The following is a 15,120-nucleotide window of genomic DNA, read 5'->3' on the forward strand; positions in this document are numbered from 1 at the left end:
TGCAGCAATTTAAATCACTCTCTAGTTAGACAGAAACTAGACAAACTGTCTAGTTAGACAGAAATCTACACCAGGTCACTCCCGTATCTCTGGGTCATATAACCAGGCTGCTTCCTCCTCACAATCCACAAACCTCTCATCTGAAGAGGAGGGGGAGCATACGGTCCGGTCAGACACTGAATCCTTTGTTACTGATGAGGATTTGCCTTGGTGGTTGCTATTAAGCATAGCCTTCATATCGCTGATGATGAGGATTCTACTAATGTGGTAAAGAAAACTGATAAATTTAAACAGCAGAAGGTGGTTAAAACTATATTACCCCATTCTGATCATCTTGTGGACATCAGACTGGAACCCTGGTCTAATCCAGGGAAGAAATTCCCTTTGCCAAAACGGTCCTTGGCTCGCTATCCTCTCCCTGCAGAGTTATGTAACAAATGGGAGACTTCACCACCGGTGGATTCTCACGTCACCTGCCTCGTGGTGTCGTCCACTCTGCCTGTCACCACTGTCACCTCACTGAAGGAACCGACAAATAAGCGTGTGGAGGGATGCCTGAAATTTATATATTACCTTACTGAAGTCCTAGATCCACTATAGCTGCCTCCTGGGCTGCAAAAGGTATCGAGGCATGGGTTCAGGCATCAGGAAGAGCTGCCCGAGGATATATCTGACAATGCCAGACAATACCTGTCTCACATTACCACCGCCACTTATTATGTTCAGGAGGCGTGCTCTGAGGCGGGTGTATTGTTAGCCATGGCTCGCCGCATACTGTGGTTGAGGTTGTGGAAAGTGGACCTGGACTCCAAAAAGACCTTGGAGGTACTCCCCTTCACTGGGGACATTTTGTTTGGGGAAGACTAAAATAAGTGTCTGAAATATCAACCGCTAAGACGGCCTTTCTCCCAACTACTAATCCTTCTGCACAGAAGGCAAAAGGTACCACTTTTCGTTCCTTTCAGCTTCAAGGAAAAGCAAAAGGTCAGGCATACCCGAGTCTCGTGCTCCCAAAACCACAAAGCCCAAGGCAAAACACTCCAGGGTAGCCCGTCAGCCTGCTTCAAAATATGACAAACCTGCTGCATGTCGGGGCGGGTCTCCCTCTGCGGGATCCTAGGGTGGGAGGCCGACTACTACAGTTCACCCATGTCTGGTTAAAGACCACTTCAGACGCATGGGTACTGGAAGTTGTCTCTCACGGGGGTACGCTGTCTCGTTCAAGAGAGGTCCCCCTCGCCATTTCTGCACTACGATCCTCCCTTTGGAGCCGTTGAAGTTGCAAGCTCTACAAACTGTGGTGTGTTCTGTCCTGAGTACAGGAGTGGTTGTGCCGGTACCTCATCCCAGAGAGGCAGAGGTTATTACTTGACCCTGTTTCTGGTCCCGAAACACAATGGGTCCTTCTGGCCTTTACTAAATCTCAAATCACTGAACAAGTTTGTGAGAGTGCCCAGGTTTCGTATGGAAACAGTGCGCTCCATTGTACTGGCTATGGAACCCGTCAGCTATATGGTATCCCTGGATATACAGGATGCATATCTGCATATTCCTATTGCCATGTCGCACCAGCATTTCCTTAGGTTTGCTATTGGCGACCTTCACTGCCAATTCCAGGCTCTGCCATTTGGACTGGCTGCGGCTCCTCGGATCTTTACCAAGATCATGGCCATGATGATGGCCCATCTCAGTCGCCAGGGAGTCCTGCTGTATTTGGACGACCTGCGGATTCTGGCAAAGTCCTCCTCAGTCATGTGCAACTGACGGCAACCTTCCTGCAAGCCCACGGTTGGCTTATGAATTGGAAGAAGTCCTCGCTGGTCCCAGCTCACAGCATGGTGCACCTGGGTCACTCCTGGACACGCACAGTCCGAAAAGTACTGAAGCTTCAGGACAGGATAAGACCCTTAATTCATCGCCCCAGATGGGCAATATACTCGGCGACGCAAGTACTTGGCCTGATGGTGTCGACCTTCGACTTGGCTTAATTTCATTCCCGCCCACTACAGAGGTTAAACCTTTCCAAGTGGGACGGCCTACCTCATCATATCAGATCTCACATGATTTCTTTGACTCCGGAGGTTCGTCTGTCGCTGACCTAGTTCCAGAATCAGCAATTGAACAGGAGGGGCCGTTCCTTCTGGGTCCTGCTGACAGTGGACGCCAGTCTATGGGGATGGGGAGCGCTGTTGGAGCAACACTCTTTTTAGGGTCGCTGGACCAAGGAAGAATAATTTCTTATGATAAATATTCTCGCCCTGCCTCTAGTACAGAACAGGCCTGTTCAAGTATGGTCAGACCACCACCACCACGGTGGCATACATAAACCATCAAGGCGGCACTCGAAGAATGATGGAAGTGTCAAAGATCCTTTGTTGGGTGGAACGCCATCTGCCAGCCATATCAGCAGTGTTCTTTCCGGATGTACTGAACTGGGAAGCGAACTTCCTCAGTCTCCAGGACTTGCACGCCGGAGAGTGGAGTCTTCTTCCAGAAGTCTTTCAACTCCTAGTGGACAGGTGGGGCCTACTAGATGTAGACCTCATGGCGTCTCGACGCAATCACAAAGTTGCGGTCTTCGGATAAAGGTCCAGGGATCCTCAAGCAGCGTTCGTGGACGCACTGGCGGTTCCATGGAACTTTCAGCTGCCCTACGTAATTCCTCCAGTGTCGCTCCTGCCCAGGGTCCTACGGAAGTTCAAACAAGGAGGAGTACTACTTGTAATCGCTCCAGCGTGGCCCAGATGGCATTGGTTCTCAGACCTGCACGGTCTGTCGACAGAGCATCCCCTTCTACTTCCTCAGCGCCCAGACCTCCTCGAACAGGGCCCTCGTCTTTACCTAGACCTGGGTAGCTTTGACGGCGTGGCTCTTGAAGCATCACTCCTGAGGGCCAAAGGATTCACTGAGGCGGTTATCCAAACTATGTAGAAGGCCCGCAAACTGACATCTGCCCGGATTTATTACAGCGTCTGGAATTCTTACTTCACCTGGTGTGCTGATAACAATTATGATGCATATAGATTCAGAACGTCCAGAATTCTGGCTTTTCTGCAACGAGGCCTGGACTTAGACCTTCGTCTGGTCTTCCTCAAGGTTCACATATCTGCCTTGTCGGTATGGTTTCAGAGAAAAATTGCTGTTCATACTCAGGGTTATTATGGAGCTTTGAGCACAGCTAGCAAGGCCCTTATACTTTATTTTCTATAGTTCAATTAGAACAGGTATGGTACCGAGGGGTTGGCGTATAGCTGCCATTATTTAAAAAGGGTTCTAAAAATCATCCTGGGAACGATAGACCAGCTAGTATAACCTCTATAGTGGGTAAAATATTGGAAGGAATTTTGAGGGATAGCCTAGAGGATTATCTACGGAATACTAATATTAGCAGAAGTCAGCATGGGTTTGTGAGGGACAGATCATGTCAAACTAATTTTAATAGACTTCTACGAGGAAGTGAGTGATAATATTGACCAGGGCAAAGCAGTGCTTGTGGTCTATTTAGATTTTGCAAAAGCCTTCGATACAGTGCCTACAGGAGACTGATCATCAAATTAAGGGAACTTGGCCTAGGAAATACTGTTTGTACATTGATAGGTAATTGGCTGGATATCGGTACAACGAGTAGTGGTCAATGGGATGTTCTCCAGCTGGGCACTAGTAGTCAGCGGAATACCGCAAGGGTCTGTACTTGGCCCGCTATTGTGCAATATATTTATTAATGATCTAGTAATAGGCCTGGAAAGCACAGTGTCAATCTTTGCAGATGATAGTAAACTGTGTAAGGTAAGTAATTCAGAAATCGATGTGGAGTCTCTGCAGAATGACTTACTTAAACTTGAAACCTGGACGTCTAAATGGGGAATGAGGTTCAATATTGAAAAATGCAAAGTTATGCACTTTGGTATTAAAAATAATCTTGCATCCTACACACTTAATCAGGAAAATATAGGGGTAACAGTAATGGAAAAAGATTTGGGGGTGCTCATACATAAGTTTAATAACGGTACACAATGTCAAAATGCAACAAAGAAGGCAAGTAAAGTCCTTGCATGCATAAAATGGGGTATTGAGACAATGGACGAGGATGTAATCCTACCTCTGTACAAATCATTGGTACAACCGCACCTAGAATATTGTGTTCAATATTGGGCACCAGATTATAAAAAAGATATCGAGGAGCTCGAAAGAGTTCAAAGGCGAGCTACTAAACTGATTAAAGGGTTAGAGACACTGCAGTATGAGGAAAGGCTTAGTAGGTTAAGTATGTATTCCCTTGAAAAGAGGAGACATTATTAATATCTTCAAATATGTAAAGGGTTAATATAAAGAGTTAGCATGGGATTTGTTTATTAATAGAACTCTGTATAGGACACGTGGGCATTCACTGAGGCTAGAGGAAAGAAAATTCCATACAAAACGTAGGAAAGGGTTCTTCACCGTAAGAGCAATAAGGATTTGGAACCTCCTGCCAGAGAAGGTAATAATGGCGGACTCTGTAAATGCATTTAAAAACGAATTGGACAGTTTTCTAGCTGAAAAAAGAATCCAAGGCTATAGCATTTAATACATTGACATTAAGTAACTGGGAGTGGTACAAAATATAGTTGTCAATTGGTACGAAACATTACTTCAGATGGTGCATTGTAGTGTGCACAGCTTAATACAGAGTGCAGGATGAACCCGATGGGCATTTTGCCTCTATTCAACCTCATTCACTATGTTACTATGTGTCTTTCGTTTATGGTTGTGTGTTGGCTTGTAGCCTCACTGCTGTCCGTCTCCTCGGGCACAGTTTTCCTAGACTGAGTCTGGTAAGAGGGGCATAGAGGGGAGGAGCCAGCACACACATAAACTAAAGGTTTTTAAAGTGCCAGGCTCCCGTGCACCCGATCTATACCCCATGGTACTCAAGTACAAGACCCCAGTATCCACTACGGACTAGGAGAAAAGGAATTACCGGTAGGTATTAAATTCCTGTTTTTTTTACTTTCTCTTGCAGACCTGGCCATCCACTATCCTAGTTGTTTCCCATGACCGTAAGTTCCTAAATGCAGTGGCCACAGACATTGTGCATCTGCACAGCCAACGGTTGGAGGCGTATCGTGGCAACTTTGAGAGCTTCTTGAAAATCAAGGAAGAACGCTTGAAGAATCAGCAGCGGGAATACGAGGCTCAGCACCAGTATCGGGAACACATACAGGTGATGATATTATACATATGCAAATCAGTAATGTTGAGTAGTTTTTGAAACTGATAATGCAGAACAATTACTAAAAGACTAGAAAGGTATTGTAGGACATTCGTTGGGTACAGGCAATTACATCATCTTACTATTACAGGTTTTCATTGATCGGTTTCGGTACAATGCTAACCGGGCTTCTCAAGTGCAGAGTAAACTCAAACTGCTGGAGAAACTGTGAGTTTTACAATTTTGTGGGAGTGATTTGAAAGTGGTGTTGGGACAACTAATCTCAGTGTTCTACTGTTCTTTTTCATAGGCCAGATCTAAAACCTTTAGAAAAGGAGTCAGAGGTGGTATTAAAGTAAGTGTCTTACTGTAGGAGTACAGTATATAGCTACCTACTATTTTTTTTGTATACTAAAAGTAGACATTTACCTTTTTTTTTTTTTTTTTTTTTTTTTTACATTATGCTTAACTCATTTTTATTATACCTGTAGGTTTCCTGATGGCTTTGAGAAGTTTTCTCCCCCAATCCTGCAGTTGGATGAAATTGATTTCTGGTATTCTTCAGACAAGCCAATATTCAAGAATCTTTCTGTGTCTGCAGACCTAGAGTCTCGAATCTGTGTGGTGAGAACAAATCTTTCTACATCACAGTAAAGGGGGGTACTCACGGGAGAGATGTGTGCTGAGCGATCTTAACACAGACCGCTCAGCACACATCTCTCACCCCGCTCAGCACAGCGCGATGGGGAAAGCCGACGGGGGGCCGCTCACTTCACACAACGGTGAAGTGAGCGACTCGCTAGATTGAGCCTGCATGCAGGCTCAATCTAGCATCGGCGATAGCGATGTGCGGGGCCGCGCATCGCTATCGCTGGAGGGCATACACACGGCAGATTCGTGCTTAAAATCTAAGCAATCTAGCAAGATTGCTTAGATTTTAAGCACGGATCTCTCCGTGTGTACCCCCCTTAAGTTTGCAAACAGGAATTTACTATAGGAGACCATCAAATTCTCTTTATTTTATAGGTGGGAGAGAATGGAGCAGGAAAATCCACTATGTTGAAGCTGTTGATGGGAGAGCTGTCTACTGTGAATGGGATCCGAAATGCACACAGGTGAGATGTACGATTAACATTATCCCTTTCCACCAGTGAGAAACTGAATTAGGCTCCTTGATCAGCGCATCTGTATATCCGTTTCTCCGCTATGGGGTATATGCAATTGCGGTCGAATTCCCGAAAATGTCGAAAAACATTTTTGCCCCAAAAAAAAATTCGACAATGCAATTCAGTACTTTTCATTAAAAAAAAACGGACTTTCCAAATTCGACTTTTTGAAATTCGACATTTGTCAAATTCAACATTTCTGCAATGGTACAAATGCGGCAATTCGACAAAAGTATATTCAATTGAAGTTTGGAAATTCGACAACAGTGCTTTTAGACAGTAAATTCGTCATTTTCAATCCGCCACACTTTGGCGGAATCTAATAAAAAAATTTAAAAACATGTTTTTTTTTGGTGTTTTTTTTTGCTAATAGCATATCTATTTATATTAGAAGGGATTAGGTACTTGGTTTGTCTATTTTGGAGGCACAAGTATTATTTATATATTTTTTAAAATATTATTTTTTTATTTTTTTAAATGGAATGGTAAAAATCAGAAAAAAAATTGCGTGGGGTCCCCCCTCCTAAGCATAACCAGCCTCGGGCTCTTCGAGCCGGTCCTGGTTCTAAAAATCCGGGGGGAAAACTGACAGGGGATCCCCCATATTTTTAAAACCAGCACCGGGCTCTGGTGCTGGTGCAAGACATACGGAGGACAAAAAGCGTAGGGGTCCCCCGTATTTTTTACACCAGCATCGGGCTCCACTAGCTGGACAGATAATGCTACAGCCGGGGGTCACTTTTATACAGCGCCCTGCGGCCGTGGCACTAAATATCCAACTAGTCACCCCTGGCCGGGGTACCCTGGTTGAGTGGTGACCCCTTCAATCAAGGGGTTTCCCCCCAGCCACCCAAGGGCCAGGGGTGAAGCCCGAGGCTGTGTCCCCCCCCCCCCCCAATCCAAGGGCTGCTGATGGGGGGGCTGATAGCCTTGAGAAAATTGAAAGAATATTGTTTTTTTCCAGTAGTACTGTAAGTCCCAGCAAGCTTCCCCCGCAAGCTGGTACTTGGAGAACCACAAGTACCAGCATGCGGGAGAAAAACGGGCCCGCTGGTACCTGTAGTTCTACTGGAAAAAAAATACCCAAATAAAAACAGGACACGCACACCGTGAGAGTAAAACTTTATTTCACACATGTCGACACACACACATACTTACCTATGTTCACACGCCGAACTCTGTCCACTTGTCCAAGTAGAATCCACGTGTACCTGAAAATAAAATTATACTCACCTGATCCAGTGTCCTGTGGTCTTTTATTATAATCCACGTACTTGGCAAAAAAAAAAACCGAACACCCGGACCAGGCGGACTGAAAGGGGTCCCATGTTTGCACATGGGACCCCTTTCCCCGAATACAGAGACCCCCCCGTGACTCCTGTCACAGAAAGGTCTTTTCAGCCAATCAGGAAGCGCCACTTCGTGGCACTCTCCTGATTGGCTGTATGCGCATCTGAACTCAGACAGCGCATCGCACAGCTCCCTCCATTAGTTTCAATGGTGGGAATTTTGCGGTCAGCGGTGGGGTTACCCGCGGTCAGCGGCTGACCGTGGGTGACCTCACCGCTGACCGCAAAGTTCCCACCATTGAAACTAATGGAGGGAGCTGTGCAATGCGCGTCTGAGCTTAGACACGCAGAACCAATCAGGCGAGTGCCACGAAGTGGCGCTCCCTGATTGGCTGAAGGGACCTTTCTGTGACAGGAGTCACGGGGGGGTCTCTGCATTCGGGGAAAGGGGTCCCATGTGTAAACATGGGACCCCTTTCAGTCCGCCTGGTCCGGGTGTTCGTTGTTGTTTTTTTTGCCAAGTACGTGGATCATAATCTGGACACTGGATCAGGTGAGTATAATTTTATTCACAGGTACCCCGGATTCTTCAGTGACGAGGGGGGTGTGGCAGTCGGCGGGTCAACATAGGTAAGTATGTGTGTCGGCAGGTGTGAAATAAAGGGGGTCATTCCGAGTTGTTCGCTCGCAAGCGGATTTTAGCAGATTTGCTCATGCTAAGCCGCCGCCTACTGGGAGTGAATCTTAGCATCTTAAAATTGCGAACGATGTATTCGCAATATTGCGATTACACACCTCGTAGCAGTTTCTGAGTAGCTCCAGACTTACTCGGCATCTGCGATCATTTCACTGCTTGTCGTTCCTGGTTTGACGTCACAAACACACCCAGCGTTCGCCCAGACACTCCTCCGTTTCTCCGGCCACTCCTGCGTTTTTTCCGGAAACGGTAGCGTTTTTTCCCACACGCCCATAAAACGGCCTGTTTCCGCCCAGTAACACCCATTTCCTGTCAATCACATTACGATCGCCAGAACGATGAAAAAGCCGTGAGTAAAAATCCTAACTGCATAGCAAATTTACTTGGCGCAGTCGCAGTGCGGACATTGCGCATGCGCATTAAGCGGAAAATCGCTGCGATGCGAAGATTTTTACCGAGCGAACAACTTGGAATGACCCCCAAAGTTTTACTTTCACGGTGTGTGTCTCCTGTTTTTATTTGGGTATTTTTTTTTCAGTAGAACTACAGGTACCAGCGGGCCCGTTTTTCTCCCGCATGCTGGTACTTGTGGTTCTCCAAGTACCAGCTTGCGGGGGAGGCTTGCTGGGACTTGTAGTACTACTGGAAAAAAAAACAATATTCTTTCATTTTTTTCAAGGCTATCAGCCCCCCATCCGCAGCCCTTGGATGGGGGGGACAGCCTCGGGCTTCACCCCTGGCCCTTGGGTGGCTGGGGGGGGACCCCTTGTTTGAAGGGGTCCCCACTCCCCCAGGGTACCCCGGCCAGGGGTGACTAGTTGGATATTTAATGCCACGGCCGCAGGGCGCTGTATAAAAATGACCCCCGGCTGTGGCATTATCTGTCCAGCTAGTGGAGCCCGATGCTGGTGTAAAAAATACGGGGGACCCCTACTCTTTTTGTCCCCCATATTTTTTGCACCAGCACCAGGCGCAGAGCCCGGTGCTGGTTTTAAAAATACGGGGGATCCCCTGTCCGTTTTCCCACCGGATTTTTAGAATCAGGACCGGCTCGAAGAGCCCGAGGCTGGTTATGCTTTGGAGGGGGGACCCCACACATTTTTTTTTTTTCATTTCCCCCCCCCCCCCCCGTTTTTAAAAATCGGATCAAAATCCGTCAAATCGGCCGTTTTTCGACAGCAGGACTGTCGAATCCGTTTTTTATTGAATATGTTGAATTTCGGCACCCACTTTCCGGAATTCGACGGTCGAATTGTGTCGAATTAAAAAACGGGCAAAAATTGTCGCGATTCTCCGGCAATTGCATATGCTTTTAGACAGACCTGTCTAATATTTTACTATGGCAGACATCTACATTAGCTTGTATGCAGACTCATTGTCTCACTTTTCTTACACATTCCTTCTCTACCTTCAGGAACCTTAAGATTGGTTACTTCAGTCAACATCATGTGGATCAGCTGGACCTTAACGTTAATTCTGTGGAACTACTTGCAAAACGCTTCCCAGGTAATTCTTACATGCATTCTATAGAGATTGCCAGTTTTAAAACTAAGAGTTATGTAACCATAATTCCAAGATCATAACCCCAAATTACTCAGTACGATATACCAGAGCTTCCCAAACTCTGCCATTACAGTCCAGGTTTTAAGGATACTCATGTTTGAGCACAGGTGACTTAATTAGTGCCTCAGTCACTTTGATTTAACCATCTGGACTTGAGCATGGATATCCTTAAAACCTGGACAGTAATGGCGGAGTTGGGAAACTCTGGTATATTCCAGTGGTTCTCAATTACAGTCCCCAAGTATCACCCACAGGTGGATTTCCTAATCATGCACAGGTGAATCTGTTTTTTTGCTGGTCCGTAATTATCCCACCTGTGTCCACAGACAGAAATCCTCAAAACTTGACCTGTTGAGAAAACTTAAAGGTTGAGAACCACTGCAATATGCTAAACATTGTTTCTATCCCTTAAAGTGGGTGGGAAAACCTATATATATTTAATCAACAAAGCTATTTTTGTTTTGTTTTTGTGAGAGCAACTACTCCGCAATGACACACATTTTGATGGTTCAGGTGTCATTTGATAGGGTGTGTGATGTAGATGTGCAGTAAGGTTGCAGAATTTTGATAAGTGATCAGGTTGTTGAAGAATAATGCCTCAAAGCCGGGAATTTTTCCCATAATAAAAACATTGAGTGGGGGGCACACGCTTTTTCCTTTTGAGTTGTAAATTGCAGCGAAGCTCTTACCAATTTTTCTCTTACATCCTAGAGGATGCTGGGGTCCACATTAGTACCATGAGGCATAGACGGGTCCTTTTGGGAGCCATGGGCACTTTAAGAGTTTAATAGTGTCGGCTGGCTCCTCCCTCTATGCCCCTCCTACCAGACCCAGTTTAGAAAATGTGCCCATTGGAGCCGGTCACAGCTAGGGGAGCTCCTAGGAGTTTTTAGTTTTATTGTTTTTTTCTATAACGTCCTAGAGGATGCTGGGGACTCCGTAAGGACCATGGGGAATAGACGGGCTCCGCAGGAGATAGGGCACTTTAAGGAAGCTTTGGATTCTGGGTGTGCACTGGCTCCTCCCTCTATGTCCCTCCTCCAGACCTCAGTTTTACACTGTGCCCAGAGCGAGATGGGTGCACTGCAGGGAGCTCCCCTGAGTTCTCTGCCTAGAAAGCATTTTTGTTTGGATTTTTTCTACATTTTTACAGGGAGCACTGCTGGCAACAGGCTCCCTGCATCGAGGGACTGAGGAGAGAGGGGCAGAACTTCTTGTCTAAGATAGGCTCTGCTTCCTCGGCTACTGGACACCATTAGCTCCAGAGGGGGTGAGCACAGGTTCTTACTGGGCGTCCACCCCCAGAGCCGCGCCGCCGTTCTCCTCACAGAGCCAGAAGAACCGAAGTCAGAAGACGTCAGGTGGCAGGAGCCTTCAGCTTCACTGAGGTAACGCACAGCACTGCAGCTGTGCGTCATTGCTCCCATACACCTCACATACTCCGGTCACTGTAAGGGTGCAGGGCGCCCTGGGCAGCAATATAACACCTCTATTATGGCAAAAGACAATATACATGTACAGGTGGGCACTGTACATGTATATAAAAGAGCCCCCGCCATATTTTAGTAAGTTTGAGCGGGACAGAAGCCCGCCGCCGAGGGGGCGGGGCTTCTCCCTCAGCACTCACCAGCGCCATTTTCTCTCCTCAGCACCGCTGAGAGGAAGCTCCCCGGACTCTCCCCTGCTTACACACGGTGAAGGGGTGTTTAAAAGAGAGGGGGGGGGGGGGGCACATAATTGGCGGATAACATATTATACAGCGCGGCTGGGGGAAAAGCATTTTGTGTTGGTCTCCAGGGTCATTGCGCTGGGGTGTGTGCTGGCATACTCTCTCTCTGTCTCTCCAGAGGGCCTTGAAGGGGATACTGTCTTCAGAAAAGAGGTTCCCTGTGTGTGTGAAGTGTGTCGGTACGCGTGTGTCGACATGTTTGACGAGGAAGGCTCGCTTAATGTGGAGGGGGAGTGCTTGAATGTCATGTCGCCGTCGGCAACACCGACACCGGACTGGGTGGATATGCTGAATGTCTTAAATGCAAATGTGAATCTCCTGCATAAAAGGTTAGACAAGGCTGAAGCTAGGGATCAGTCAGGTAGCCAGACCGTACCTGTCCCTGTGGCGCCAGGACCTTCAGGGTCTCAAAAGCGCCCCATATCCCAGGTCGCTGACACAGATACCGACACAGATACTGACTCTAGTGTCGACTATGAGGATGCAAAATTACAGCCCAAGGTGGCAAAGGGTATTCGATACATGATTATTAGCATAAAAGAGGTTTTGCATATCACTGAGGAACCCCCTGTCCCTGACACGAGGGTTCACATGTATAAAGGGAAAAAGCCTGAGGTCACGTTTCCGTCCTCATTTGAGCTAAGCGAATTGTGCGAAAAGGCTTGGGAGACTCCGGATAAGAGACTACATGTTCCCAAAAGGATTCTTATGGCGTATCCTTTTCCACAGAAGGATAGGATACGATGGGAATCTTCGCCTAAAGTAGACAAGGCACTGACACGCTTATCCAAGAAGGTGGCACTGACTTCTCCGGATACTGCTTCCCTCAAGGATCCTGCTGATCGCAAGCAGGAAATTACCATGAAGCACATTTACACACATTCAGGAACTATCGTTAGAACTGGCCATGGCGTCGGCCTGGGTTTGTAGTGCTGTCGTGGCATGGGCAGACTCCTTATCTACGGAATTTGACACCTTAGATAGGGATACCATTCTAATGACCATTGAGCATATCAGAGATGCTGCCTTGTATATGAGGGATGCTCAGAGAGACATTTGTTTACTAAGCTCCAGATTAAACGCTATGTCTATTTCTGCTAGGCGACTCTTGTGGACCCGACAGTGGACGGGAGACGCCGACTCAATGCGGCATATGGAGTCATTGCCTTAGAAGGGGGAGGAGTTGTTTGGAGAAGGCCTCTCGGACCTTGTCTCTACTGCTACGGCCGGTAAATCGAATTTTTTACCTTATGTTCCCCCGCAGCATGCGAAGAAGGTACCGCATTATCAACTGCAGTCTTTTCGTTCCAATAAAAGCAAGAAGGTACGGGGATCGTCCTTTGTTGCAAGAGGTAAAGGCAAGGGAAAAAAGCTGCACTCGGCTAGTTCCCAAGAGCAGAAGTCCTCCCCTACGTCCGCAAAGTCCACCGCATGACGCTGGGGCTTTCCGGGGGGGTCAGATCAAATGGGGGCACGTCTTCGTCTTTTCAGTCACGTCTGGGTTCTCTCACAGGTGGATCCCTGGGCAATAGAGATTATTTCCCAGGGATACAGACTGGAATTCGAAGACATGCCTCCTCGCCGGTTTTTCAAATCGGCTCTGCCGGCTTCCCCGTCGGAGAGGGAGCTGGTGTTAGCTGCAATTCACAAATTGTACATTCAACAGGTGATAGTCGAAGTTCCTCATCTCCAGCAAGGAGAGGGTTATTATTCATCCTTGTTTGTGGTACCGAAACCGGACGGTTCGGTCAGACCCATTTTAAATCTGAAATCCCTGAACCTGTACTTGAAGAGGTTCAAGTTCAAAATGGAATCGCTCAGAGCGGTCATCGCCAGCCTGGAGGGAGGGGATTGGACGGTGTCCCTGGACATAAAGGATGCGTACCTTCATGTTCCGATTTTCCCTCCTCACCAGGCGTTCCTGAGATTTGCAGTACAGGACTGTCACTACCAATTTCAGACGTTGCCGTTTGGTCTTTCCACGGCCCCGAGAATTTTCACCAAGGTAATGGCGGAAATGATGGTGCTCCTGCGCAGGCAGGACGTCACAATTATCCCGTACTTGGACGACCTCCTCATAAAGGCGAGATCTCGGGAGAAGTTGCTGGACAGCGTGTCTCTGTCCGTGAAGACGGTGCAGAGGCACGGCTGGAGTCTCAATTTACCGAAATCCCAGCTAGTCCCTGCAACGCGTCTGACCTTTTTGGGCCTGATTCTAGACACAGACCAAAAAAGAGTTTTTCTTCCAGTGGAGAAGGCTCAGGAGCCTAGTAGCTCTGGTCAGGAACCTATTGAAGCCAAAAAAGGTTTCAGTGCATCATTGCACGAGGGTTCTGGGGAAGATGGTGGCTTCATACGAGGCCATCCCCTTCGGCAGGTTCCATGCAAGGACCTTTCAATGGGATCTATTGGACAAATGGTCAGGGTCCCATCTACACATGCAAAAACGGATCACCCTGTCTCCCAGGGCCAGGGTGTCTCTCCTGTGGTGGCTGTGCAGTGCTCACCTCCTGGAGGGTCGCAGGTTCGGCATTCAGGACTGGGTCCTGGTGACCACGGACGCGAGCCTCCGAGGTTGGGGAGCTGTTGCACTAGGAACAAATTTCCAGGGTCTCTGGTCAAGCCTAGAGACTGGTCTCCACATCAATGTCCTGGAGTTGAGGGCCATATACAACGCCCTACGCCAAGCGGAGGAATGGCTTCGGAACAAACCGGTTCTGATTCAGTCAGACAATGTCACGGCAGTGGCTCATGTAAACCGCCAAGGCGGCACAAGGAGCAGAGTGGCCATGGCAGAGGCGACCAGGATTCTACGCTGGGCGGAAGGCCATGTAAGCGCACTATCAGCAGTGTTCATCCCGGGGGTGGACAACTGGGTGGTGGACTTTCTCAGCAGGCACGACCTGCATCCGGGAGAGTGGGGGCTTCATCAAGAAGTCTTCACACAGATCACGGATCGGTGGGGACTGCCTCAGAAAGACATGATGGCGTCCCGCCTCAACAAAAAGCTAAAGAGGTATTGCGCCAGGTCAAGAGACCCTCAGGCGGTTGCGGTAGACGCTCTGGTGACACCTTGGGTGTTCAGATCGGTCTATGTGTTTCCTCCTCTACCTCTCATACCCAAGGTGTTGAGGATAATAAGAATAAGAAGGGTCAGAACAATCCTCATTGTTCCAGACTGGCCAAGGAGGTCTTGGTATCCAGATCTGCAAGAGTTGCTCACAGAAGATCCGTGGCCTCTTCCTCTAAGGCAGGACCTGCTGCAGCAGGGGCCCTGTCTGTTCCAAGACTTACCGCGGCTGCGTTTGACGGCATGGCGGTTGAACGCCGGATCCTAGCGGAAAAAGGGATTCCGGAGGAGGTCATTCCTACCCTGATCAAGGCTAGGAAGGATGTGACGTCTAAACATTATCACCGTATATGGCGAAAATATGTTTCTTGGTGTGAGGCCAGAGCTGCTCCTACGGAGGAGTTCCAGTTGGGCC

At 47.9% G+C, this 15,120-nt stretch overlaps 1 protein-coding gene across 1 annotated transcript in view; it reads left to right on the forward strand.

Annotated features, from left to right (window-relative positions):
- The window catches only part of LOC134909580 (ATP-binding cassette sub-family F member 3-like), an 86,713-nt gene that overhangs the window by 49,536 nt on the left and 22,057 nt on the right, over positions 1-15,120 (forward strand). Inside the window, exons 13-18 of the mRNA XM_063916589.1 lie at positions 5,003-5,203; positions 5,343-5,419; positions 5,502-5,546; positions 5,683-5,815; positions 6,218-6,306; positions 9,758-9,849. Coding sequence (XP_063772659.1) covers positions 5,003-5,203; positions 5,343-5,419; positions 5,502-5,546; positions 5,683-5,815; positions 6,218-6,306; positions 9,758-9,849 — 637 coding nt within the window. The remainder of the gene's footprint in view (positions 1-5,002; positions 5,204-5,342; positions 5,420-5,501; positions 5,547-5,682; positions 5,816-6,217; positions 6,307-9,757; positions 9,850-15,120) is intronic.

The sequence above is a fragment of the Pseudophryne corroboree genome, chromosome 4 (genome assembly GCF_028390025.1).
Source record: "Pseudophryne corroboree isolate aPseCor3 chromosome 4, aPseCor3.hap2, whole genome shotgun sequence".
Taxonomy (NCBI): domain Eukaryota; kingdom Metazoa; phylum Chordata; class Amphibia; order Anura; family Myobatrachidae; genus Pseudophryne; species Pseudophryne corroboree.